This window comes from Xenopus laevis, chromosome 2L (assembly GCF_017654675.1).
Source record: "Xenopus laevis strain J_2021 chromosome 2L, Xenopus_laevis_v10.1, whole genome shotgun sequence".
NCBI classification, from domain to species: domain Eukaryota; kingdom Metazoa; phylum Chordata; class Amphibia; order Anura; family Pipidae; genus Xenopus; species Xenopus laevis.
The window spans coordinates 61,661,592-61,686,860 of NC_054373.1; the positions used below are offsets into that span (position 1 = coordinate 61,661,592).

General features: G+C 36.5%; 1 protein-coding gene across 1 annotated transcript in view; it reads right to left on the reverse strand.

The window, feature by feature from the left end:
• Positions 1-5,598: 5,598 nt before the first annotated feature.
• Positions 5,599-25,269, reverse strand: part of LOC108708106 (uromodulin) — a 29,532-nt gene continuing 9,861 nt past the window's right edge. Inside the window, exons 3-10 of the mRNA XM_018246448.2 lie at positions 23,649-23,741; positions 21,565-21,773; positions 18,169-18,323; positions 11,146-11,385; positions 9,387-9,543; positions 6,912-6,984; positions 6,524-6,562; positions 5,599-5,947 (exon numbers count right to left, since the gene is read on the reverse strand). Coding sequence (XP_018101937.1) covers positions 5,883-5,947; positions 6,524-6,562; positions 6,912-6,984; positions 9,387-9,543; positions 11,146-11,385; positions 18,169-18,323; positions 21,565-21,773; positions 23,649-23,741 — 1,031 coding nt within the window. The 3' untranslated portion in view covers positions 5,599-5,882. The remainder of the gene's footprint in view (positions 5,948-6,523; positions 6,563-6,911; positions 6,985-9,386; positions 9,544-11,145; positions 11,386-18,168; positions 18,324-21,564; positions 21,774-23,648; positions 23,742-25,269) is intronic.

A 25,269-nucleotide genomic window follows, 5' to 3' on the forward strand; every position in this document is an offset into this window, starting at 1 on the left:
GAGTTAAGGCTGTGTCTGAGGATATTACGGACCTAGAAGCGTATATGTTACGTTATTTTAATACACTGCTCCCAGAGGTGCCTCGCCAGGAGTTACGGATAGACCGGATACACAGAATAAGCAGGCAAAAACCGGGCCCGGGTGAGCGTCCGAGGGATATAGAAATAAAGATGTGTTATTTCTCCGTTAAAGAAAAATTCTTTATGCCTCACGGAATAGTAAGATTTGTATAGACGGCTCTTCTCCTGAACTATACACTGATCTTTCTCCAATTACTTTATAGAAGAGAAGAGAGATGCGATATATTACAGATACTCTGCGTAATAATGATATTCGCTATAGATGGGGGTTCCCATTTAAGTTGATGGTAACAAGAAATGGAGCTACAACCTCTATTAGAACTCCAGCAGAGGGCACAGAATGGCTACAGAGCATGGGTATCCAAGCCCCTAAACTGTAATCTGTTTTGCAATGAACTAATAAGATAATAATTTTTTTTTTCTCTCTCTCCCTAACGATTTTTTATAGAGAGTTTTCAAGGTTGCCTGCTTATAATTATGTACATCAAGAGTGTTTAAGCTATTTTCCCAAATTTTTTTTTCTTTTTCTGTTTTGTGTTTTTTTTTTTTGGAAAATATTTAAAAATATTTCTATGGGAGGGCTATATGGGAGTCAGAGGCTATTTAAGGCCTATTTTCTTTTGACCAGTCCCAATCACCCCCAAAACTAAATATCAGGGTTTGGGTTTACCCTTGATATTTATTTAAATTTTTTTTTTTTGGGTGGTTACTGATGCTTGTCAAGGTTGTTATATTTGGAGGGATAAATGTTTGTTGTACTATTTTTATAGGAGTAACCCAAAATGCAGCTCAGTGCAAAGGTTGGAGTTGGAGTTTTTTGCAAAATTTTATTAGATTTTTGCAATGGCAATCAATGTAATTTCACATAATGTCAAAGGTCTGAATATACCGCAAAAACGTCGTCAAGCACTAAGATATTACAAGGTCTCCAAGGGTGATATTATTATGGTCCAGGAAACACACTTTAAAACAGATCAGATCCCCAAATGGGGGGATAAAACCTACCCAGTAGTGTTTCATGCAACAGATCAGGAGAAAAAGAATGGTGTGTCGATTTTACTCCATAAAAATTTGAACTTCCAGTTAAAGAGATACTGACACCAGAAAATAACCTTTTTTATATCCATCATAACATTATCTTTGAATGCTATTTATAATTTTGCCATAAAAGTATTTGCCTGATGCTTTTACATTACCTTTCTTTCCCCCATGTTCCTCTATGAGGGGGCTGCCATATTTGTACAGAAGTAGTCTGTTAGCATTAGAAACTGTAACTGACAGACTGAGATGGGACAGTCAGGCTGGCAAAACAGTCAGGTTTAGGAACTTTAAGTACTAATTAGTTACAAAAGCAGAGCTATCAGCTAAAAACGATCAACACAACCTATATGTAACTTTTAATGTAGATTAATATTTTGAAAAGAACATTTTTAGTGTCAGTATCACTTTAAATGATCAAATTGTGGATAAGAAAGGTCGATATTTGTTTCTTAAAGGTTCAATCAATGCAAAAGATTGTCTTCTGGGTAATGTTTATGCACCGAGTCAAGCAGATGCTCAATTTTATAAGGTGTTGTCAACAATATTAAATATTAATTGGTGTAACATAGTAATGCTAGCAGGAGATTTTAATACAATACATGATAAGATTTTGGATAGGTCCCCCCCCAGGGAAGACAGGGGATGGTCACCCAAACAGGTGCAGATTTGTTAATCTTCTGGGGGATCATAACTTGTTGGATACATGGAGATTGGCGAATCCGACTATGAGGGATTTTACATTCTATTCACATCCTCATAAGTCATTTACAAGGATAGACTATATATTAATTAATCAACCTTATGTTGACAAAATATTTAATTCTGTTATTGGGGAAATCTCATGGTGAGACCATGCAATGGTTAAGACCACATTGGAGGGATTATTTGTAGTTCGTCCAGGGTATTCATGGCGACTTAATGAATTTATGCTATGTATTCCTGAGCAGGTAGCAAATCTGGCGTCTGCTATAAGGACTTATTTTTCTGAAAATGATACAGGAGATGCCTCTATGCCAATGGTGTGGCAAGCACATAAGGCAGTTATAAGGGGTATATTAATTAAGTTAGCATCTGAAAGAAAAAGAAAAAGGAAGATACATATAAATAAGTTAACAAATAAATTACAGAACTTAGAGTCTAAATATAAATTAAATAGAGATGCCAGTATTTATGCGGATATGGTTACAGCTAAGACAGAATTAAATTTGGCTCTGGCTGAGGATACATATACGTCAATGCTATGGGCAAAACAAAGATTTTTCGAAAAGGGAAATAAACCGGATACTCTTTTAGCTAGGAGATTGAGAGGGCTGCGAAAAGTACAAACAATTGAGACAATTAAGACTAAAAAGGGGGCATATGTTAATGACCCTAGGGAAATAAATAAGGCCTTTGTGGATTTTTATACTGATTTATATAATGGGGAAAAGGTAGCTTCTTCAAAGGGTATTATATGTGAAACTGCTAAATTTCTTCAGGCCTGTAATCTGCCAACACTTAGGCCATCACAATTTATTTCTTTGAACACACCAATTACAATAGCAGAAATTACAAATGTTATAAAGGAAAAATTAAATGCTACAAAGGCTCCAGGTTTAGACGGTTTTAATGGGTAATATTACAAAGTTTTTATGGTGGAATTGCTCCCATATATGTTAAAAATGTTTAATGCCTTTCTGTCGGAAACGCCAATCCCTACTGAAATGTTAACGACACAGATTATAGTAATACACAAAGCTGGTAAGGACCCAAAGCTTTGCTCGAGTTACCGTCCCATATCATTAATCAATACGGATATAAAGATTTTTGCAAAAATCTTGGCAGAATGTTTAAATATGCTGCTTCCAGATTTGATCCATTTCGATCAAGTGGGGTTCATTAAGGGTCGGGAGGCCGCAGATAATATTAGAAGAACGGTAAATCTTATAGAATTTGCAAATAAGGAAAAAAAAACAGGCTATTTTTTTATCATTGGATGCCGAAAAGGCGTTTGATCGGGTCGATTGGTGCTACCTATATACAACATTGGAAAGTTTTGGTATTGGGGGCCCTATATTGACTGCGATCAAGCGCCTTTACTGTAAACCAAAGGCTGAAGTAAAAACGGGAAATATAAAATCAGAGGTTTTTGAAATTAAAAGCGGAACGAGGCAGGGGTGTCCGCTTTCTCCCCTTTTATTTGCATTATGTATAGAGCCACTGGCACAAGCTATAAGGCTGAATGCAGATATAAAGGGTATAAAAATAAGAGATGAGATATACAAATTAAGTTTATTTGCAGACGATATTTTATTGTCGTTAGTCCAACCTCAAGTATCACTTCCTAATTTATATAAAGTATTGGATGTTTTTAGTAGATTGTCAGGATATAAGATCAACTATTCAAAATGTGAAGCGTTAAATTTGAATATACCGCATGTAACAGCAGATCTTTTATCACAAAATTTTCATTTTAAATGGCAAGAGGAATATTGCTACCTAAGACATACCAAGAAATTAGTAAATTAAATTATTCACCTCTGATAAACAAGTTAAAAAAAGATCTGATATTATGGCAGGGATACAGTATTTCCTGGTTAGGTCGTATATATAGTGTAAAAATGAACATATTATCTAAGATTTTATATCTGTTTAGAACTCTACCCGTCAAATATCCTAAGACAGACTGGAAAATTTTACAAAGAGCTATAGAGAATTTTATATGGGAAGGTAAAAAAGCCAGACTAAGTAAAAAAACGCTGCAGAGAAGTAAATATAAGGGTGGATTAGGAACCCCAGACCTGTTTTTGTATTACAAAGCAGCTCAATTTACACAGATCCAAGCTTGGCATAGGAAGTTAGAGAAGCCTAGGTGGGCCTTATTAGAACAGGAGCTACATCCTAACTTTAATCTGTCTGATTCTATGTGGAATGTGTCCCTATTGCAGGAAAAGAAACAAGCTACATCCTGTGTGGGACATTCATTAGGAATTTGGTTAACTCATAGAATCAGAGATAGATTATCTGGGCAAAGGTCCCTGTTGACACTCCTATTTCAAAATGCCACATTTAAGCCTGGTATGATAAGAAAGGATTTTCAATGGTGGATACAAAAGGGGATCACAAGAGTAGGAGACTTCTAGTTGGAAAAAGGATCATATCATTTGTTAGTTTAATAGAAAGCCATAACATACCCATAGGTGAGCGTTTTAGATATCTGCAGCTATCACACTGGATAAAGGCTTTAATAAAAGAGGGATGTGATGGAAATTATACCAGGTATGAACTGGAGTGTAAACAGGGTCTAAAGATCAAGGGATCTACTGTATCTCTAGATTATATGATCACTTTATCCACACAGGAGTTAATAGGCTTCCGGGATTTCAAACTAAATGGGAAGAAGATTTAGGTATTTTGATAGAGGAGAAATCATGGAGTCAGATATACCAAAATATCTTTAAAATCTCAACAAATACTCTATTAAAAGAGAACGGATATAAAACAGTTGCAAGATGGTATATGACACCGCAAAAACTCCATAAAATGCAAAATACGATCTCTCCCCAATGCTTTAGGGGATGTGGGAAGGTAGGGACATATATGCATATGTGGTGGGATTGTCCTCAAGTAAAAAAGGTATGGAAACGGGTATTTCAGGAAATATGCAGGATATGCAGGTTAAATATTTTACCTTGCCCAAAAATTGCCTTATTAAATCTAATACCAAAAAATAAAACATATAACGAGCCTACTGCATTACTGATACTTAAAATATGCCTGGCTACTAGAATGTGCATAGCTAAACATTGGAAAGGCTCTATTCCTCATATGTGGGATTTTATTCAGGCTAAAATTAGGGAGGTATTGGTAATGGAGAAAATAACGGCACTGGTAAATAATGAGGTTAATAAGTTCAGTCAAATTTGGGAGCCTTATATCTCCAAATATCCAATCTACACGGGAATAGACCGACGTTGATTATAAGCTATGGTACATATTTAATATGGTCTGTCATATTTAATATTGTTAGTCCTTAATAACTCCATAGTATAACAACCTTACGTGTACTTATGTGTATTTGGTTTTTTTTTTTGGGTTATAAATTTAATTGTATGCATAAGAAGGTATATGATAAGCGGTGTAAATATTGCTGTATAATGAAGATAAATGTTAGCAGTATATTGTTATATTAAAAAAAAAAAAAAAATTTCAAATGGAAAAAAAAAAACCAGCATAGAGATAAATTTGCCAGAAGCTGTTGCTTTCATATTAAAAATCCGTGGCACCAAAATTTAATTTCAAGGCAATATCCTTACATGCTATTCCCTTGCTAATTTTTAGGACTAGACCATTAGACATTAGTAACCTTCTGAATTCGTTATAGGATGAATTGACTGGGACATGAACTGGAAGAAAGGATAAATATATGAAGTAGCTTTAACTTAAATGCTTTTTAAAACTGTAATAATGAGTATAAAAAACATTTCTGAAATACATGTTTTATAAACAGTTTATTTTCATTTTATTTTCAACTGTATGGTTTGTTTCAATGGTTAACATCTAGACATAGATTCTTGAAAGGTTATTTCTAAAGTTTTCTACCTTGAATGTAATTCACCAGCTGTACTAAGGGATACAAGGTACAAGAAAGCCCCTTTTCTGAGCAGGTGTTCCTCGTGCCTTTTGCTATAGAGCACAACATTACTAACCACGTGTGCAGAAACCAAGCCATATAAGCATATTCTTTAATGCTAATGTATAGCAGGAGAGATGGGAAACTATTTATAGGAAATTGATCATTGTCAGAAACAGCAGAATTGGGATTCGAGTCCCAGGCCTGGAAATACCTGAAATGAAACAAACAAAAATATACCAGTATTTGAGTATTTAAGTGTGAAAATAGAGTTCAGCATAGTAAAACTCCTAAACATTTAAATTCATTATCAATGGGTAAAAGTTTGTGTTCACATTTGATAAATATGCCTTTCATAATCCTTAGAAATAAATAGAGAGTGAGTATTACTGGGATGAACTCTAATTTTGATAATACGTTATATATTTTCTTAGTACAGTACAGTAGTAAATAACTATTTTCTATGAACAGCCCTCATATAAGGGCTCAATTAAAAGTATTTAGTGCAGTTGTGGTTGTGCAAAGTTTTGCTGCAGTTTCATGAAAAAAAAATCCATGAATTGTATAAAGCTATAAAATTCATGGAATACTATGTATACTACGTATCTATCTAGGTATAGTATCTATTACCCAGAATGCTTGGGACCTGTGGTATTCTGGATAATGTATCTTTCCATAATTTGAATCTCCATACCCTAAGTCTGCTTAAAATCATTTAAACCTGAAATAAACTCAGTAAGATTGTTATTCCCTTAGCATCTATTCAGGGGTCAAAATGTAGAATACTCACAACTGAAAGTACCAGAATCAGCTGAATCAATGTGGCTTTCTGCGGGAAAAAAAACGAAACACAAAAAGGTTAACATTTAAGTTTATGATAATTGATTATGTGCCACTACAATACAGCTTTCGGGATCAATAAAGTAGAAAAACTGATAATTCATCAATTCAGCCTTACATATGGATTTGAGAATACATAGATAGATCACATGGACTGTAGTGGATATCCTCCCAGTTTTACTTGTATATCAGTGATGGCATAGCACATGCACAGACTGCACTTATTCTCTTTTCTATGGGACCCCTATGATTACATTGGGTATTGATAATGCGCAAAGTTTATCATTGAACAAGGTTTATAAGGTTTAAACTTAAGGTGTCTCATCACTGACTCTTACCTGTTTCAAGATGTACACTGACTGTTGCTGTTGCCTGCGGTATTAGGGCATCCACAGATCTGAATTCACAGTTCTTCAACATAGAGACAATAAAGAGGACACGTTTTGAAACCTCCAGTTTGAAATGCCCATCATTTTTTTGCACATGTTTGAGAAGTACCATTTCTCAATGTTTTGCTATTACAGAAACAAGACTACCTTTATACTTAAATGAAGGAATGTAATATGTTTCGTTACCATAAAAACCATTCGCAAAGACCATTGTGAATGTTAGCGTAGCGACCATGTTTGCATCATTTTTGACTTTCTCTCAAATTTTGTGACCAAATGGCTTTTGCGAACGTTTGCAGTGTATGTAATAAAATTTGAAAAAGCAAAGCGTATTTTGCAACAAAATATTTATCAAAACTCCAGAGCAGGTGCTAAGACAAGGGACTGTATTTTGTAGCCTTCTACAAATTTAAATTACAACTCCTAGGTGCATGACATCATGACAATAGCTGCTCAAAAATGTAGTTCACCAAAATCTTAAAAAGTCAATATGCTATTGTTATATAAATAAATGATGATTATTACATAAAGTGCAGCAACTTAGATAAGCAAAACATATTACAAATAATAGAACTCGTGTACATCCACAAGTGCAATTGTGGTGCCCACTATTTCCCTGAAGTTGCACGTAAAACCACTATCAAAAGGTACTTAAATCAAAATGTGCTCCTTGCACTTTTGCATTGTTTAGCTGTGTGACGCTCTATCATTCCTGCTTTATTTTCCGAGCTGAACAGAACAGAACCAAGCAGTAGCTCCAAGGTTCCCTCAGTGCCCTGTGTCAAACTCCGCAGTTCAGTTGCACCAAACGATTAAGGTGCACATGGCACATACATGGCAAATGATGCCAGTGAGCATGGGAAATTACACAAAGCAGAATTTGAAAATATATATTTTTTTTCAATTGTGCCTGATTTTCAAGAAGCACACGCACAGTTGTGTTAGTTTTGTCAAATCAGACAAAATTGCAATATATGCAGCTAAATTGCACCAGGCATATAGTCCTCTTGTGAACACAATGACACTAGAATTATGGGGAAATGCTGCATTGTGGGGGAAAACATGGCAATTGTGCTTGAAATTGCACTTTGTTTACTGCACTTACAGACATACTTGAACTCTAATGTTTAGCATACCAATATTAAGGTTTGTGCTAGGATATTTAATTAAGGTAAAAGTATATTGCAGGCTGCCATAAACCATCATCCAAGTAAGAAGAGCTGTATCAAGCAAATGGAAAAGAACAATTGGCTTCAGTGGCCACTAGGTCCCAGTATAAAAGGGACAATCTACTCTGGAACAGTGTTGTTGCTTTCTGTATGTGACAGATTATTAACTCCTCTGACTGGAATAGCCTTAAACCATCATCCAAGTAAGAAGAGCTGTATCAAGCACATGGAAAAGAACAATTGGCTTCAGTGGCCACTAGGTCCCAGTATAAAAGGGACAATCTACTCTGGAACAGTGTTGTTGCTTTCTGTATGTGACAGATTATTAACTCCTCTGACTGGAATAGCCTTAAACCATCATCCAAGTAAGAAGAGCTGTATCAAGCACATGGAAAAGAACAATTGGCTTCAGTGGCCACTAGGTCCCAGTATAAAAGGGACTGGAACAGTGTTGTTGCTTTCTGTATGTGACAGATTATTAACTCCTCTGACTGGAATAGCCTTAAGATGGCCATAGACGCAGAGATCTGATCGTCGAGGATTCGTACGATTTTCGAACCGTGTGTGGAGAGTCCCGACATTCGTCGTTTGGTCGTTTGGACAGGTTAGAAAATTTCTGTCGGCTGCCGATAACATCTCTGCGTGTATTGCCGATTGTACGATTTTCAGTGGGAGACTGTCACTAGCTTTGGTTGGACATAGATATCGTACGATTGCTGTCAGGGGCAGAACACTGCTGATCTGTTCTTTAACTACTTTATTTGATCTGACTGGTAAGACTTTGATCTGAATGGTTAGTGCCGGGTCAGGAGATGGGAAAGTCCGATCGTACGATGATTCGTACGATCTGATCTTTGCATCTATGGCCAGCTTTACTGTGCTGCAGACCTCCACTCATTCAGACAAACATTCAACACTGGCCCCACAGTTTGCCTTAAATTTTTCTGGTATTTCCATCCAGTCTGCCTGACTATCTAGGTGTGTATGCCAGCATAGAGGTTGATGTTGACATACCATACTGCAGTCATTTTTGATTGTAGATGATCTGTTTAAACGGAATATTTAATCTGCCATTGCACCATATTGATAGGGCTATGGTGCATCGGAGAAGTGACGTGAACTAAACTGCACATGAATATATCTTAGGTTATTTTCCAGAGAGGGTACAAGCAATTTGCTTGCATATATTTGGTTACCAGTGTAAGCCTCTTCTTTGTAGCAAAACCACAGAAATTAGGACATTTTCAAATCTTACCTGTATACAAGTTTTGTTACAGATGGTAACTTCTGCAAAGAGATAGTAACTGCTAAATGCATTGAACATCATAAGTTTCATTTTAAACCTTGCTTCTGTGCCTATGCCATTCTGAATGGGGTTCAATGTGTTATCACTCAAGCTAAGATTTGGACACCTGTAAAACAAAAACAAAAAAAAGCAATTCATCTCTACTTTTATTGAATATGCAAAGAGAATCATAAGTAGGGGGCTTAAAGGGGCAGCATGCCTCCTCATTCAACATGAGTTCAATGAACTTCAATTTGCCTATTGTTTTTAATCCAAAAACATTTTTTGTTTTTTGTGCTAATAAATCTATTATTCAGGGGGATTATCTGTGCACTGATAATCCTGCTTTACAAGGATCAAACATTAAGGGGCCAGCTAAACAGCTACTCCATCTTAAACCTGTCAAGGTCATGTAGAAGTCAATGGTCGATGACCCTTTTATAATTTGAAGATGATCTACCCTGGGTTTCATACAATAATCAAAAAAATTTTCGGACAACAACTCAAAAAAAATCATGATTTGGGCGTCAGATCTGAAAAAGTTGTACGATTCGTATTATCGTTTGATTTTGTTGAGACTTTTCCTGCACCAACTTTTTTTGCGCTGATTATTCAATAAATGAGTTAAATTCATGAATGGGCGTTAGGTCGACTTTGTTTTAATAAGAGAAAATAGATAAATTCGAGTTTTAGTAAATAACCCCTAAGTAGCTTTAGTTAGCATGTTTACACTGTGTAGCGCAAGAAATAAAAAAACATTGATATTGCTATTAAAGCAATAGCCAAAACGTAATTTCAGCCAAGTACTGTTCTTTGAACTCTCTGTATATTGAACAAGAGGGTATACTGCACCATTAAGATTCATAGCTATTAACACAAGTCACATTGACCAGATAACCACACCACTTTTTTTCTACTGGTTTACAAGCCTCCCATTAATACATGGAGGTGTTCTTAATGAAATGGCAGAGAGACAGTTTGTACTTCAGTTGGCTTTATGAGAACTATGTTCATGTGTGTCTTGAACTTTGAGTCAAAAGATGACCTGTGTTGGCAAAGTATATATGTAATCAAAATGGAAACTAAAAAGTGAAATTAAAAAGTGAAATTAAAGAGCAGTTCAGCTGGATTAACCAGTAAAAATCTTTTTGTGGAATTTCCCACGTGGGAGTATATATTAGTATAGGAGTATATATATATATATATATATATATATATATATATATATATATATATATATATATATATATATATATATATATATATATATATATATATATATATATATATATATAGGTAAGGGTGGGGGGGTTGGGGAGTAGATTTAGGTAAAGAAATAAAGAGCAAGGTTTGGTCAAAACTGCATGTAATACTTGACACTTTTTGTCCCCTTTAAAGACGTTGAAACACCAAAATAAAATCACTCAATTTGCATGTGAATATAATGTATTTTTACCTTGCTAAAATTCTTAAGAATTTCTGATAACCATTTACATAAACAAGCTTCTGTGTAGCAGTGGAGATGCTCTTAATGGTCCTATAATTCTGTATGGTCCATTCTATTCTGTTCAATGTTAGGCCCCTCTGTGTTAAACCATCTCTCAATTAATGGAACTTTATCTGAACTTTAATCTAACATGATTTCATTACCCTTCCAGTCCATCACAACTACTGTAAAACCAAGATGCATGTGAAATGTTCTTTCATTGTAAAGCATTTTGAATCATACCCATTCTCCAACAGATTGTAGATTGGTCCAACGGTGTTATCTGGGTTTACTGAGGCATACAGTTTAAACACTTTAAGTGAAAAGGTATCCAGTTGTGGCATCAACACTGATACATACACATATTGTTCTGAGAGTAGCAAGGTGTCACTGGTGATTATATCAGTAAATGAAGAGTCTTTATATATTGCCATGGTTACAGTCATTACATCATTTGAGCCAGGGATAAGTAACTGTGTTGTCCTGAAAAATAGAATTAGGTATAACTATACACACCTGTAACTAACTACTGTATCAGATACATTCTGTAGAAATTGTAGAAAGAGCCCTACTGTAAAAGGAAATTGCCAGATGTACCCCTGGATCAGGAGAGGCCAGGGAATGAGCGATATTTTTGGGATATTGTGTAGAAAGTCAACATATGTGCTTCACTGACTATATATAGAATGGTTGGAATAGGAGCTATACAAAAACAAAGGCTACAATCACATTACTTGTGAAGACCTGAAGACCATTATAAGGCAAGTTAGAGTGAAATATAACTAATTGTAAAGAAAACAACGGTCTTAAAAAGGATTATCCATATGGAAGTTTACACTAATTAGCGTTATTTTTAAATCATTAGTTCTTGTGGTGGTTCCCTGGATGCTCCGTCTCTGACATCCTGTGTAAGTTCAATATAATGTAGAGGTTGGGAATCACTCACAACGGCAGCTTAACTGCAATTCAGCTTTTTATTGTGTTACCACATGACATGTTTCGGCCACACTGGCCCTTTCTCAAGTGTGTACAACCAATTGTGAAGTGAACATATTTATAACACCACATTTGTTGTCCCGCCCACCAATTATCAAATGCAAGGTAATTAACCCTTCAGTCTATGTTCATGGCTTGGAAAAGCTCATTTACTTTGTAACATTTTTCTTTGCAACATATTAACAGTTCATGTGCCATGTGTTCAGTGCCAAAAAGGTGAAATGTGTCCAATTCCCTGTTGATGGCACCATAGTTATTTGTCCATGGTCAGAAATAACAAAAGTCTTTGTGTTAAGTGAAATTAAAACAATTTTGTACATAAGTTATTTGTATATACATACACATGGTACTGTTCTTGTTCTGAACCCTGAACACTTGAAAAAGTTACATGTTTTCTGCCCGTATTTATATTAATAATTAATTTATTTTACCATTAGCGTAAATTAATTTTATCTTACCATTAGCTGGTGTCTATAAAGCGAATATTCTAGCAACATGCCATTCTAGACTGGGCAGTCTTCAATATCTGTGGAGGAAAACAAACACTTTATTATGCCAAAAATGGTATGATGCTCCAATGGTCATTCATGCCTATTGGGGTCATTGTATTCATTTTTTTAATCTAGAAGGCCTCCTTTTGGGCCAGGATTTTTCTGATATCTCCTCCCCGACTGGGTATCTTTGCTTGCTCTAAAATCATCCATTTTAATTGGCTTACATTATGTCCCCCCAAATGGGAATGTCTGGAGACAGATGTATCTGTGGCAGTTCCCATTTTGAAGTTCCTAATGTTTCCCTTGTGTTCCTTTATTCGTTCCTTGGCTGCTCGGATGGTTTGGCCAATATATGCTAGTTGGCAGGGGCATTTTAGCATATAAACTACGTGTTTTGAGTCACAAGTAGTGTAGTGTCTCAGCTTCATTTGTGTGCCCTTGGTGGGGTGACTAACCGTATTCCCTTTTATAATAGAGGCACAACATACGCAACTTAAGCCAGGAAAGGTTCCTCTCTTTGGTTTACCTAAAAAGCAACATTCATTTTTTTCTGGCTATCTGAGGGGCATAGGGTATCTTTTACTGTGTGGCCCCGTGTGTAGCAGAACAAGGGCGGTGTATGGAAAAGGTGCCCATATTTTGTATCTTGTTGGAGTATCGTTTTATCACTTTATGATCTTTTCTATAGATTTACTTTGTTTCCCCGCATTTTGATAGGAAAGGTATCCTATCTTGCTTATTTTTAGTTTTACCTTCCGCTTTCAATAGTTTTTGTAGCCCTAGTTCCGGCACTTCCTTAACTATCGGTATGAGTTTGTTTTTCTTGTACCCTCTGTTAAGGATCCCTTAACAGAGGGTCCTTATATATTGGCATTTGGGGATAGCCTTTAAGATATTGGGATTATGAAAACTATCAGGATTTAGTAGTGTGTTTGGAATACATAGTTGTTATTTAGTTTAATATTCACATCTAGAAAATTAATTGATGTGGCCAAGCTTTCACAGGTAAACTTGATAGTTTTGTGTTTCCAGATGGTTTGGTCTATCATGTTTCAGAAGTCTTTTTCCGTTCCTTACCATATCAGCAAAATATCTCCAATATTGAATTATGTGTTTGCGATAAATGCTTTTTAGAAATATAGCTTCCTTGATGTAGTTTACAAAAATATTAGCAAATGATGGAGCGACCGCCGCTCCCATCGAGGTGCCTTGTCGTTGCCAAAAGTATTCCCCTTCAAAACCTGAAATAGTTTTGTAAGACTAACGTTAGGCAGACTATCAGGAAGTAGATGAGGTGATGTGACAAATTAGTTTCCAAAAGTGCTTCCTCTATGCATCTTATCCCTATCTGTTGTGATATTGATGTATAGAGATGAGACTTTGAATGTCTATACTGCACAGGAGAACATCTGTTGTGGTATAACAACATCCTGTAATTTACACAAAAGGCCTGTCGTATATTTGAGACAAGTGGGGATTTTGGCCACAATTGGTTGAAGGAACTTGTCTACAAATTTTGAGAGTGGTTCAATAATGGATCCTATGGCTGATATTATAGGACATACCGGTGGATCAATTAAATATTTATGTATCTTTGGTAGCAGAGACAGGACGGGGGTACGGGGGTGTTCTACATGCAGATATTCTTTTTCTTGTTTGGAGATTACTCCATTCTCGTATGCTTCCTGTATCAAAACATCCACCTGTTTTTTTATTTCAAATGCTGGATCAGATGTAGCTTTTTCATAGTGTTCACTAACATTCAGTTGTCTATACACTTCCTCCGTATATTTATGCTTGTCCATCACTACAATGGCTCCCCGTTTATCTGCTGATTTTATTATGATCTTTTTATTATTTTGTAAGGACTTTAGCGCTTGTTTTTCATTGTAGGTTCAATTATTTTTATTTTTGTTTTACGCCATTTGTTTTTTATGTGGGTGGTCCCATATATACCTAATTTCTAATCACATTTTTAAAGGCTACGATACATGGGGTTTCTACTATTGGTATAAAAGTACTTGGTTTTTTAAGTGTGTTACTTTTGTTGGTATATTCAATGTCTGTTGTATCAAGAAAATGCATTTTAAGTTCAAGGTTTCTAATGAATTTTAAAAATTCAATTTCCCAATGTTCCAGTTCATTTTCATAGTAGGGCACAAACCCAAGTCCCTAATTCAAGATTGCAATCTCATTTGTGGTGAGCATGTAGGAGGAAATATTAATACATAAGTCATTTACCTCCGTTTGCTCTGGGTCCTCTGCGGGTAGTCTTCCCTTGGGATTGGGGCTCATGGATTCCTGTACTGGCGCCTTGTAGTTTGCGCAGTCTCCCGAGAGCTCGGAGCCTGAAAATGGCTTGGTGGGGGTGAGGAGCTGATCTCGACGCTGCTTCCGGATGTTGTGCCTCTTTGTCCTCTGTAGGGAGGATGTTGTGGCCATTGACGAGGCTTTCATCGAGGTACTGGCAGTCCGGTTCGGGGTTACCCCCGGAAGAGCTGCTGATCACGTCCCTCCTCCATGTTGGCTTCCTCCCTTCTGCGTCCCTCCCACTGTCCCTCCCACTGCGACTCCCGCTGTTTGGCACCTTCCTACCGCCATGTATGCACTCTGTCGTGCAGGTAATCGTTGGCATCTTGTTTGAATTTGAGGGCTTTTTAGCTGTGATGTTCTCACGTAAGCGGTTTACAGTTGTTGAGTGTTGTGATAATATCTCCTTAATGAAGTCCTCTCCTTTCTCTGCTTTGATTTTTTTCTGTATGTTCTCGATCTCGGCTTTAGTATTCCCAATTTGGGTAGTCAAGTGATCGATGGTTAGCAACATGAGGTCCTGGCTGCACTTATTGCATATTGCGTGCCAGTGCTGAATAAAAGTCGGATCAGTGCTGCCAAGGCTAGGCTGGATATCCATGACCATTGGAGCATCATACCATTTTTGGGATAATAAAGTGTTTGTTTTCCTCCACAGATATTGAAGACTGCCCAGTCCAGAATGACATGTTGCTAGAATATTCGCTTTATAGACACCAGCTGATGGTAAGATAAAATTAATTTACGCTAATGGTAAAATAAATTGATTATTAATATAAATACGGGCAGAAAACATGTAACTTTTTCAAGTGTCTTCAGGGTAGGTTCAGAACAAGAACAGTACCATGTGTATGTATATACAAGTAACTTATGTACAGAATTTTTTTAATTTCACTTAACACAAAGACTTTTGTGATTTCTTACCATGGACAAATAACTATTGTGCCATCAACAGGGAATTGGACACATTTCACCTTTTTGGCACTGAACACATGGCACATGAACTGTTAATATGTTGCAAAGAAAAATGTTACAAAGTAAATGAAGTTTTCCAAGCCATGATCATGGACTGAAGGGTTAATTACCTTGCACTTGATAATTGGTGGGCGGGACAACAAATGTGGTGTTTTAAATATGTTCACTTCACAATTGGTTGTACACACTTGAGAAAGGGCCAGTGTGCCCGAAACACATTAAAAAGCTGAATTGCAGTTAAGCTGCCGTTGTGAGTGATTCCCAACATTATATTGAATAACAAAGATTATAACATCAAAAAAGGTTAACCTTAAAATTGATGGTGAAGGCATAGGAGTTGTAAACAGCGTTTGCTACTTTTGAATTTATTGCATTATTAAAAGCAAAGTTTGCAGCAGTCAATATGTATAACATAAAGTGCCACTTGGCAGAACTAGGACTAAATACATAAAAAAGATATTCCAATGTAATGATATATTTATAAAAGAAAAGATTATAATTGTCCAGGCCATGGAATCTTTTTTGACTGTTTTACTTGTTGCCATCTTGGAGGGAATTCCTTAGAAGGAACTCTTTTCCCACTGGAAAGGCTTTAGATGGCAGGTTCAATTTAGATAAAAATGTTAATTATTGTTTCCTAGTGTATGCCCGGATCTCACTAGGTGGAGTCACTGTCATGGAGAGAAATTCCCAGTACCCTTTCATAAAACAAAGGGGATTCAGGATCTATGGATGGTAAGCAAGTAATGGTATATATCTTATGGCATAGGGGGGTGACCAAGATGGGGTTATATACACCATAAAAATCATGCCAGAATCCCTTTAACTAGAAGCTACAGCATGTAAATGGGATGCAAGACTGCATTTCCAGCATACATATATTGGAGCATACTGTGATGCTCCAATACACTGAGCCAATTCTCCCATGTGCCAGTTTAATGAAATTCCTGCTTGACTATCACATTTGCCTAGATTGACTAAATAGGCATGGTTTATAGTTTACTATTCATACATTTTTTACAGGTTACTGAAATGCTGCACAATCGTGGGTAGATTATCTTAAAGGGATCCTGTCATCGGAAAACATGTTTTTTTCAAAATGCATCAGTTAATAGTGCTACTCAAGCAGAATCCTGCACTGAAATCCATTTCTCAAAAGAGCAAACAGATTTTTTTACATTAAATTTTGAAATCTGACATGGGGCTAGACATTTTGTCAATTTCCCAGCTGCCCCATGTCATGTGACTTGTGCCTGCACTTTAGGAGAGAAATGCTTTCTGGCAGGCTGTTGTTTTTCCTTCTCAATTTAACTGAAGGAGTCTCCGTGGGACATGGGTTTTTACTATTGAGTGTTGTTCTTAGATCTACCAGGCAGCTGTTATCTTGTGTTAGGGAGCTGTTATCTCGTTACCTTCCCATTGTTCTTTTGTTTGGCTGCTGGGGGGGGGGAAAGGGAGGGGGTGATATCACTCCAACTTGCAGTACAGCAGTAAAGAGTGATTGAAGTTTATCAGAGCACAAGTCACATGACTTGGGGCAGCTGGGAAATTGACAATATGTCTAGCCCAATGTCAGATTTCAAAATTGAATATAAAAAAACCTGTTTGCTATTTTGAGAAATGGATTTCAGTGCAGAATTCTGCTGGAGCAGCACTATTAACTGGTTCATTTTGGAAAAAAAAAAAATTCCCATTACAGTATCCCTTTAAGTGCCTCCATCAAAACTTGTATTCTGAATGTATATTAGTGCACTGCACAAGCATGTTAGATCGTTCAGGTATTTCTTGTGTGTTTTCAAAGTAGGACTGTAGCTGGCAGTACTGACAACTTGCACCCTCCGCTGGAGCCCTCTACCTCATGAGAAAAGTGGAATATACAGCAGCCCCATCTCCCCTTCAGTCATGGAGTCTGCTGTATAGTAGTTAAACCTGGACATAGTTAGAAGCCAGTGCATTTCTCAACATGTGATTTTAAAAATGCACATAACCCACAGTGAATCACTACTCATTGAGTCAGTAGTGTGTCGTGTTGGATGAACATTGCCTTAACATGGTGAATTCCTAACTCCCCTCCCACCCGCCCTCAAATTTCCTATTTATCGTTAATGGACAGTTTCTGTGGCAGGTAACGGCACTTCTATCATTGTAAAATGCAGTCAGTCTGCCGTTAAAGCACATAGTGGCCTACATAATATAATGCAGGAACAGCTTTATCATTAGTCATAAAGCTACATGTAGGGTGTGGAAGCATTTTTTCTTTTACAATACTGGAACACTACACCCAGATGTCATTTATTGTAGGTCAAGTGAGATTGAGTGTAGATTATGACAAACCTTAGATTGACAGATTAGGGACAGTGGCACCCTTAGGCTACATAATAAGACATAAAAGACTGGGTTATGTGAACCGTTCCCTTTAACCTCAGTTAAACAGTGCTGAGTTAAATCATTAATAGCCCCTTTATTTTCATATTTTGTAGTTGTTACTTACCCAAGAACTGGTTTAAAGGATATATTAGATGTAGTATTCATATTCAGTGGATAACTACAGGAAACGTTCACTGCAATGTCATTTCTTTCTAAAATTGATGTACTCTGGGCCGTAATGAATAGAGTATTGGAATAAGTCAAATGACTGCTATTGACCTGTGAACAAGAAACACAATAATATTAATTGTAGAATAATTGCATCTGAAAAACTGAAAAAAACTTTCTGTTTAAATAACTCCCGTACAGACTTAGATGTTTAATTATATTAGATAAACTTTTATTATTTATGTTATGTACTCTTTAATCCATATAGAACAATGAAAGGTATAGAGCATTCTGGAATTCACTAGCCACTGCTCCACTGCTCCACTTTTCTACAGGAAATAGATATATTTGTGATTAGATTGGTATCTTGGATCATTGTACTCTACTTTTGCTGACACAGGAATGATGTACATTTTAAGGGGCAGATTTTTCAAAGGTCGAGTTATGGAGTTTTTTTTACCTCCAATGACCTCGAAACTCAAAGTATCTTATTTAACATCTTCAAATGAGTCACTGGACCTCTGCCATTGACTTCTACATGAACTTGGCTGGTTTTAGGTTTAATAATTCTGCCCCTTAATGTACTGTATTAAATTCCATCTTAATGGGACAGGCAAGAATTTCAGTCTTAGCAACCCTGACCCACATTCACACAAAAACATAACACATTATTTTGGCATAGAAAAGTGTTTTGAAAAAAATGGGGACTGTTGACTGGAATAGAATATAATCTTAAAACTTGTAGCGGGATCAAGACATCTGCCTCTTCTTCCTACTCTGGTTTTACACTATGGGTGGGATATATTTAATATATGACTGAAGCATTCTCTCCTAAAAAATTAATGAGTGGAGGTTGCCTGCTAAAATGAAAGAAGAAATAGTTTGTCACGATAGGGCTCCTGCGCCACAGCTTCTGTCCCAAATTAGAAGCAATGCAAATGCCAAGTCTTTAAGGTTGTGGACAAACAGGAACATAAAACCGCAGAAACTGTGCTGCAAGGTTTATATATTCACAACATGTTTCGAGCTAGTGGCTCTTTTTCAAGTTTTTCACTAGCTCGAAACATGTTGTGAATAAAAAAACCCTGCAGCACAGTTTCTGCGGTTTTATGTTCCTGTTTGTCCACAACCTTAAAGACTTGCCTGCTAAAATGGTTTTGACAGAGGAACTGTCACTGCAATAAAATGTTAACAATTTGTATAGAATACAGTCCACCTCTGCCAATCCCTGCACTGGCTTCCACTAACTTTCAGAATAAAATTTAAATTAATGACCCTGACATTCAAAGCACTTCATAACTCTGCCTCACCCTACATCTCTGAACTCATCTCTATATACTCACCCAACTGCTTACTACGCTCCTCTAATGACCTGCTACTCAACTCTTCTCTCATTACCTCCTCACATGCTCGCATTCAAGCCTTTGCAAGGGCTGCACCCCTCTTCTTGAACTCTCTCCCACGGTCTGTCCAACTTTCTCCCAACCTTTCTGCTTTCAAAAGATCCACATACAGTACTACATCTCTTACCCACTTCATTCTGATCTTGCCCACTCCCACACCTTGTGTCTTATTCCCTTCCCTTTAGATTGTAAGCTCTTTTGCACAGGGCCTTCCTCAACTTTTGTACAGGTATTGGTTGTGATGTATGTAACTCCATATGTTATATATATGTAAGTCATGTGATTTAGTTCTATAAACACATATACTTTACAGCGCTGTGAAATATGTTGGCACTATTTATATATACATGTTAATAATAATAATAATAATAATAATAATAATGTAGTGTACTCCAGCTACTGATATTCTCTGTGAAGTGTTTTACCATTGACACAACTAATAATAATGTATAATATAGGGATATTATACACATATAATAAATTCACACACATATATACACAAGAGCCATGAATGTCTAACAGGAAAAACAATAAGGTTGAGGTGGAGTATTAAAGGGGACCTGTCACCCAGATATAAAGCTGTATAATAAAAGTCATTCTCAAGTTAAACATGAAACCCAAATTATTTTTTTTATTAAAACAGTCATACCTGTTACAAATACATTTAAAAGTCTCATCTGTCAATCATATATTGCTTGGGCCTCCTCTATGCCTTAAAGTGGACCTGTCACCCAGACACAAAAATCTGTATAATAAAAATCCTTTTCAAATTAAACATGAAATCCAATTTCTATTTTTTATTAAAGCATTCATAGCTGTTGTAAGATCATTTAAAAATCTCAGCTGTCAATCAAATATTGTCTGCCACTCCTCTATGCCAGTATTATAGAGGCGGGGCAGACAATTACTTTCACTTTCCATTCAGCACTTCCTACATGTCCCTGCTCTCCCCACATTCCCCCGTTCTCTTTCCCATTTAATTGTGTAGCCAGGGCATGGGGATGGACATTGGGTCCCCCATTTTGGTGCACAAACAAGATTCTGAGATAATGCAAGGCTTTTCTTAATAACAGTGTCCACAAAATGGCTGCTGCCTGCTTGTTATATTTTTGAAATCCCAGACTGAAGGAAACAAGATTCATATAATTTATATAGTGTAATTAAAGTTCATTTTGCTTGACTAATGTGATAAAATAGGATTCTTAATAATTTTTTTGGGTGACGGGTCCCCTTTAAGGTGGCCATACAGTACATGATAAGATCTGCTCATTTGGTAAGGTCGCCAAACGAGCTGATCTCAACCCGATATGCCCACCAAAAGCAGGGTGATATCGGGTTAATCTGATCATTAGGCCCAAGGGCCAAATTATAGGATTACAACTAAGGTAATGGGCAATGACTGGATGAGGACCGCATCCTTAGGCCACCCTTAGGCATAGAGGCAGAGTAGGAAATTACTTTCACTTTCCATTCTGCACTTCCTAGATTTCACAGCACTATCCACATTCTCTCAATCTCCTAACCATCTAATTGTGTATGGGAAGGGGTATCAGGTCCGCCATTCTGGCACATAACCTAAATTTGGGCATGATGCAATACTTGCCTCAATAACAGTGTCTACAAAATGGCACCTGCCTTCCTGCTATGATTGTGAATTCCAAGATGTAAAACCCCAAATATTTAAATAATGTTCATAGTGTAAATAAAATTTATTTTGCCAAACATCAAAAAATAGGATTTGGAATTATTTTTTAAGGTGACAGGTTACCTTTAATAAACTATTAAATATATAAAAAAAAGGCCCTTTTATAAATTTTATTTATTGTATTTTGGTGAAAATGTAAGAGGTTCTCTTTAAAATAGTTCAGTTTAACCACAGGATGATTTTGCGAACAGCCATTTTTACTTCTATAGGCTAAATGTTGCTCTATGAAATACTTTGCACTTACCATTAGTTTGTTGCCGCACTTTCCATTCTTTGTCAAATGAAGAAAAGCCATATAAGAAACGTCATTCAGTATTTCTTCTGAACCAAGACAGGAAATGTTATTCAGGTGTAAGTTATCAGTTCCGTACTGATTTTTCTCCAGTTGGCACTTTTTTATATATATGTTTATATCACCACCAAGGCAGTCAATAAACAGTTTTGGAGGGATAGCTAAAAATGAAAGATACAGCAAAGAAAATCATTCGAACTTTAAGGTGGTTTGATATATTTTATTTTAAAATCCTAGATTTTTGAGAAGATTATTATAGGTATAGAATCTATTATCAAGAATATGAAATGCTTGGGATCTTAGGAATTTCAGATAAGATTTTTTTTAATGCAATATGGCTACTAAAAACATTTAAAAGTACTCAATATGATTGTTTTGCTATTCATATCTTAGTAATCACCATATACAAAGTACTCAGAAAAAGAAAATTCTTTAGAAATGCTAAATCGTTTGACACTATAGTAAATGCCATTGCTATATTTTGGGGATTTCAGTATAATACAGCTTGTTGAAATACATTTTTTCCAAATAAAACATTTGGGGGCAGATTTATCAAAGGTCGAATTTCAAATTCATGTGAGTTTTTAAAAACCAATTGAAATTTATTAAATTGTATTTGTTAAACTTGGGTGAATAGGATTGACCCGAAAACTGAAAATAAATTAGAATCAAATTCAGGAAGGCTGCACACAACTCCGAATTGATCCCAGGATATCTCCCATTGACTTAAACAGAAATTCGGCAGGTTTTAGGTCAAATTCAAATTCTTAAAGGGCCAGGAGGATGATAAATCTTGAAAATCGAATTTGAATTTTTTTAAAAAAAAAACGAAATTGAATTTGAATAATTCCCTAGTTGAATTTGTCAGTTTGGCCATAAAAAAAAAATAAAAATAAAAAATTAGAATAAATCTTGATAAATCTGATAAATCTGTCCCCCAGTGTGTTCTAGGGGTTTGGGAATGATTTGTAATTATGTTTTTCCCCTGTGATGTTTCATTTCAGATGGCTCTCTAGAAGGATTTATTAGGCTGAATGTGATGACATTCACACCATCAGTGTTTTGTAGGACCCAGTTGGCTTAAACCTATTGGCAATAATGTGTTCAAACAGTATTCAGTCTACATTATTTACCAATGTGTATCCAAATGGAGTAGAAGAAGTTATTTAGGCCCCAGATTGAATTATATAAAATTGCAGCTGTTTTTATCTCTACATACTAGACCAGTTTCCAGTTGTACAAACCCCTTTGATTATTAATTGTAGTACTGCGATGCCTGGTACAGTTGAACTATATTCTACTCTATTGGGGTGTTAGAACTCAGCAGCAGCACTGAGCTCTAATACACATCTGAATATTTAATTCATGCATAACTGCCAACTGTCCCATTTTTAGAGGGACAGTCCCTCTTTTGACAGTTTAAAACGCAGTCCCTCATTTGTACTGGAAAGTCCCGTTTTTCTCTGCACTGAACAGCCAGAAAAATAAACAAAGTTTCTTACTTAATTGGCTTTTGGCAGAGAGCCCAGAACAGTCACAGCAACAGATAAGATACTTTTGTAACAATTTTGAGAGCAAATAAGTAATTGTAACAATATAAGATAACGGGTCCCTAGGGAAAAGTTAGACTCACAGCTTAAAGGGCAATTCTCCTTCATTAGCAAAACTGTATTAACTGAAAAGAAACCACAGAAATATGTTCAAACTTTCATAACCTGCCAAATTTTGTAAAATGAACATGGTAGTTAAGGAGTGTGGCCACAAAAATGGGCGTGGTTAGAAAAAAATTGGCTACAGTAGTAGCAGCATTGAGCATGTACATACATCTGAATTGTTAATTCCACATGCAAATCAGAGGGTTAATGAATGAAAGGTATTTTCTATGATTGAAAAGATCTTGGTAATATGATAGCAAACAAATCTCATGACTGCAGTGGAATTTTAAATGATATTAGTTGTGTGCTGATTGCAGAATCACTTGTGTTGATTGCAGAATCACACTGCATGTCAGGAGAAGACACTGCCACACACTGTACCTGATTCAGTGTACATAGATGTATTACAGTCACAGCTGTTAGTGATGTTGTTGCAGACTTGATCTTTGGCACAGGGTGGGCAGGTAGCTGATGCTAGAAACAGAATGAATATAGATAAGAAAGGAGGTATATTGCATTATAGGTTAACATAGTCTGATGGTGTAAAGTACACTATATAAGACAGCAGTTCATTGGAACAAACTAAAAGTCCACTTCAAATAAAGCAGTACATATTGCCCTACATGTACATCATATAATGTTTTGCAGGGGTTGGCTCGCTAAAAGCCATTAGGGATGTAGCGAACGTCGGAAAAAAAGTTCGCGAACATATTCGCGAACTTGCGTCAAAAATGCAAACGGTTCGCGAACGTCGCGAACCCCATAGACTTCAATGGGAAGGCGAATTTTAAAAGCTAGAAAAGACATTTCTGGCCAGAAAAATGATTTTAAAGTTGTTTAAAGGGTGCAACGACCTGGACAGTGCCATGCCAGAGGGGGATCAAGGGCAAAAATGTTTCTAAAAAATCCATTGTTGACACAGCGCTGCGTTTTGTGCTGTAAAGGGCAGAAATCACACTACATTTCTAAACCTGTGTAATAAAATGCTTTAAAACGTCCGGCGTCTACATGCCAATCAAGTCGTGTAAAAGTTACAGCCTGTTCACACGCAAAGACGAAACGCGGTGCTTACTGCAACGCAAAAAGACGCAAAGAGCTTTAATGAATGATACCGTCAAGTGAGCAAATAATAGTTTTTAATTACTAGTTGCTTGTCACCTCCAGGATGTTCGTCCTGTTGGTGGCAATATTTCTGTAGTGGTGTGTTTAGCAGTCACCGTGCTTGTGCGCACGTGCACGGTCAGGCAGAGCTAATTCAATGTACAGTGAAGCAAACCAAAAAACACTGATTCTGCAGTGTGGGCCCAGTTTTGGTCTACTTTATTGATCACCTGCGGTGACCATAAAAGATGCGATTTTGCCACTGTTGCAGAACCCTGAAAAATTAGGCATGTGTACTTTCCTGAAAAATTATGTTTTTTTTGTCGCAGCCACTGAACCAGAAGTCCAGAAACAATATGCCATATAAATGCTGAAAATATTAATTTTTTTTTGTGGCAGCCACTGCAGCACAGAGGCCAGAAAAAATATGCCATATAAATGCAAACAATATTAATTTTTTTTTTGTCGCAGCCACTGCAGCACAGAGGCCAGGAAAAATATGCCATATAAATGCTAACAATATAAATTTTTTTGGTCGCAGCCACTGAAGCACAGAGGCCAGGAAAAATATGCCATATAAATGCTGAAAATATTCTGTTTTTTTGGTCGCAGCCACTGAAGCACAGAGGCCAGAAAAAATATGCCATATAAATGCTGAAAATATTCTGTTTTTTTTAGTCGCAGCCACTGAAGCACAGAGGCCAGAAAAAATATGCCATATAAATGCTGAAAATATTCATTTTTTTGTCACAGCCACTGAAGCACAGAGGCCAGAAAAAATATGCCATATAAATGCTGAAAATATTCATTTATTTTTGTCGCAGCCACTGAAGCACAGAGGCCAGAAAAAATATGCCATATAAATGCTGAAAATATTCAATTTTTTTGGTCGCAGCCACTG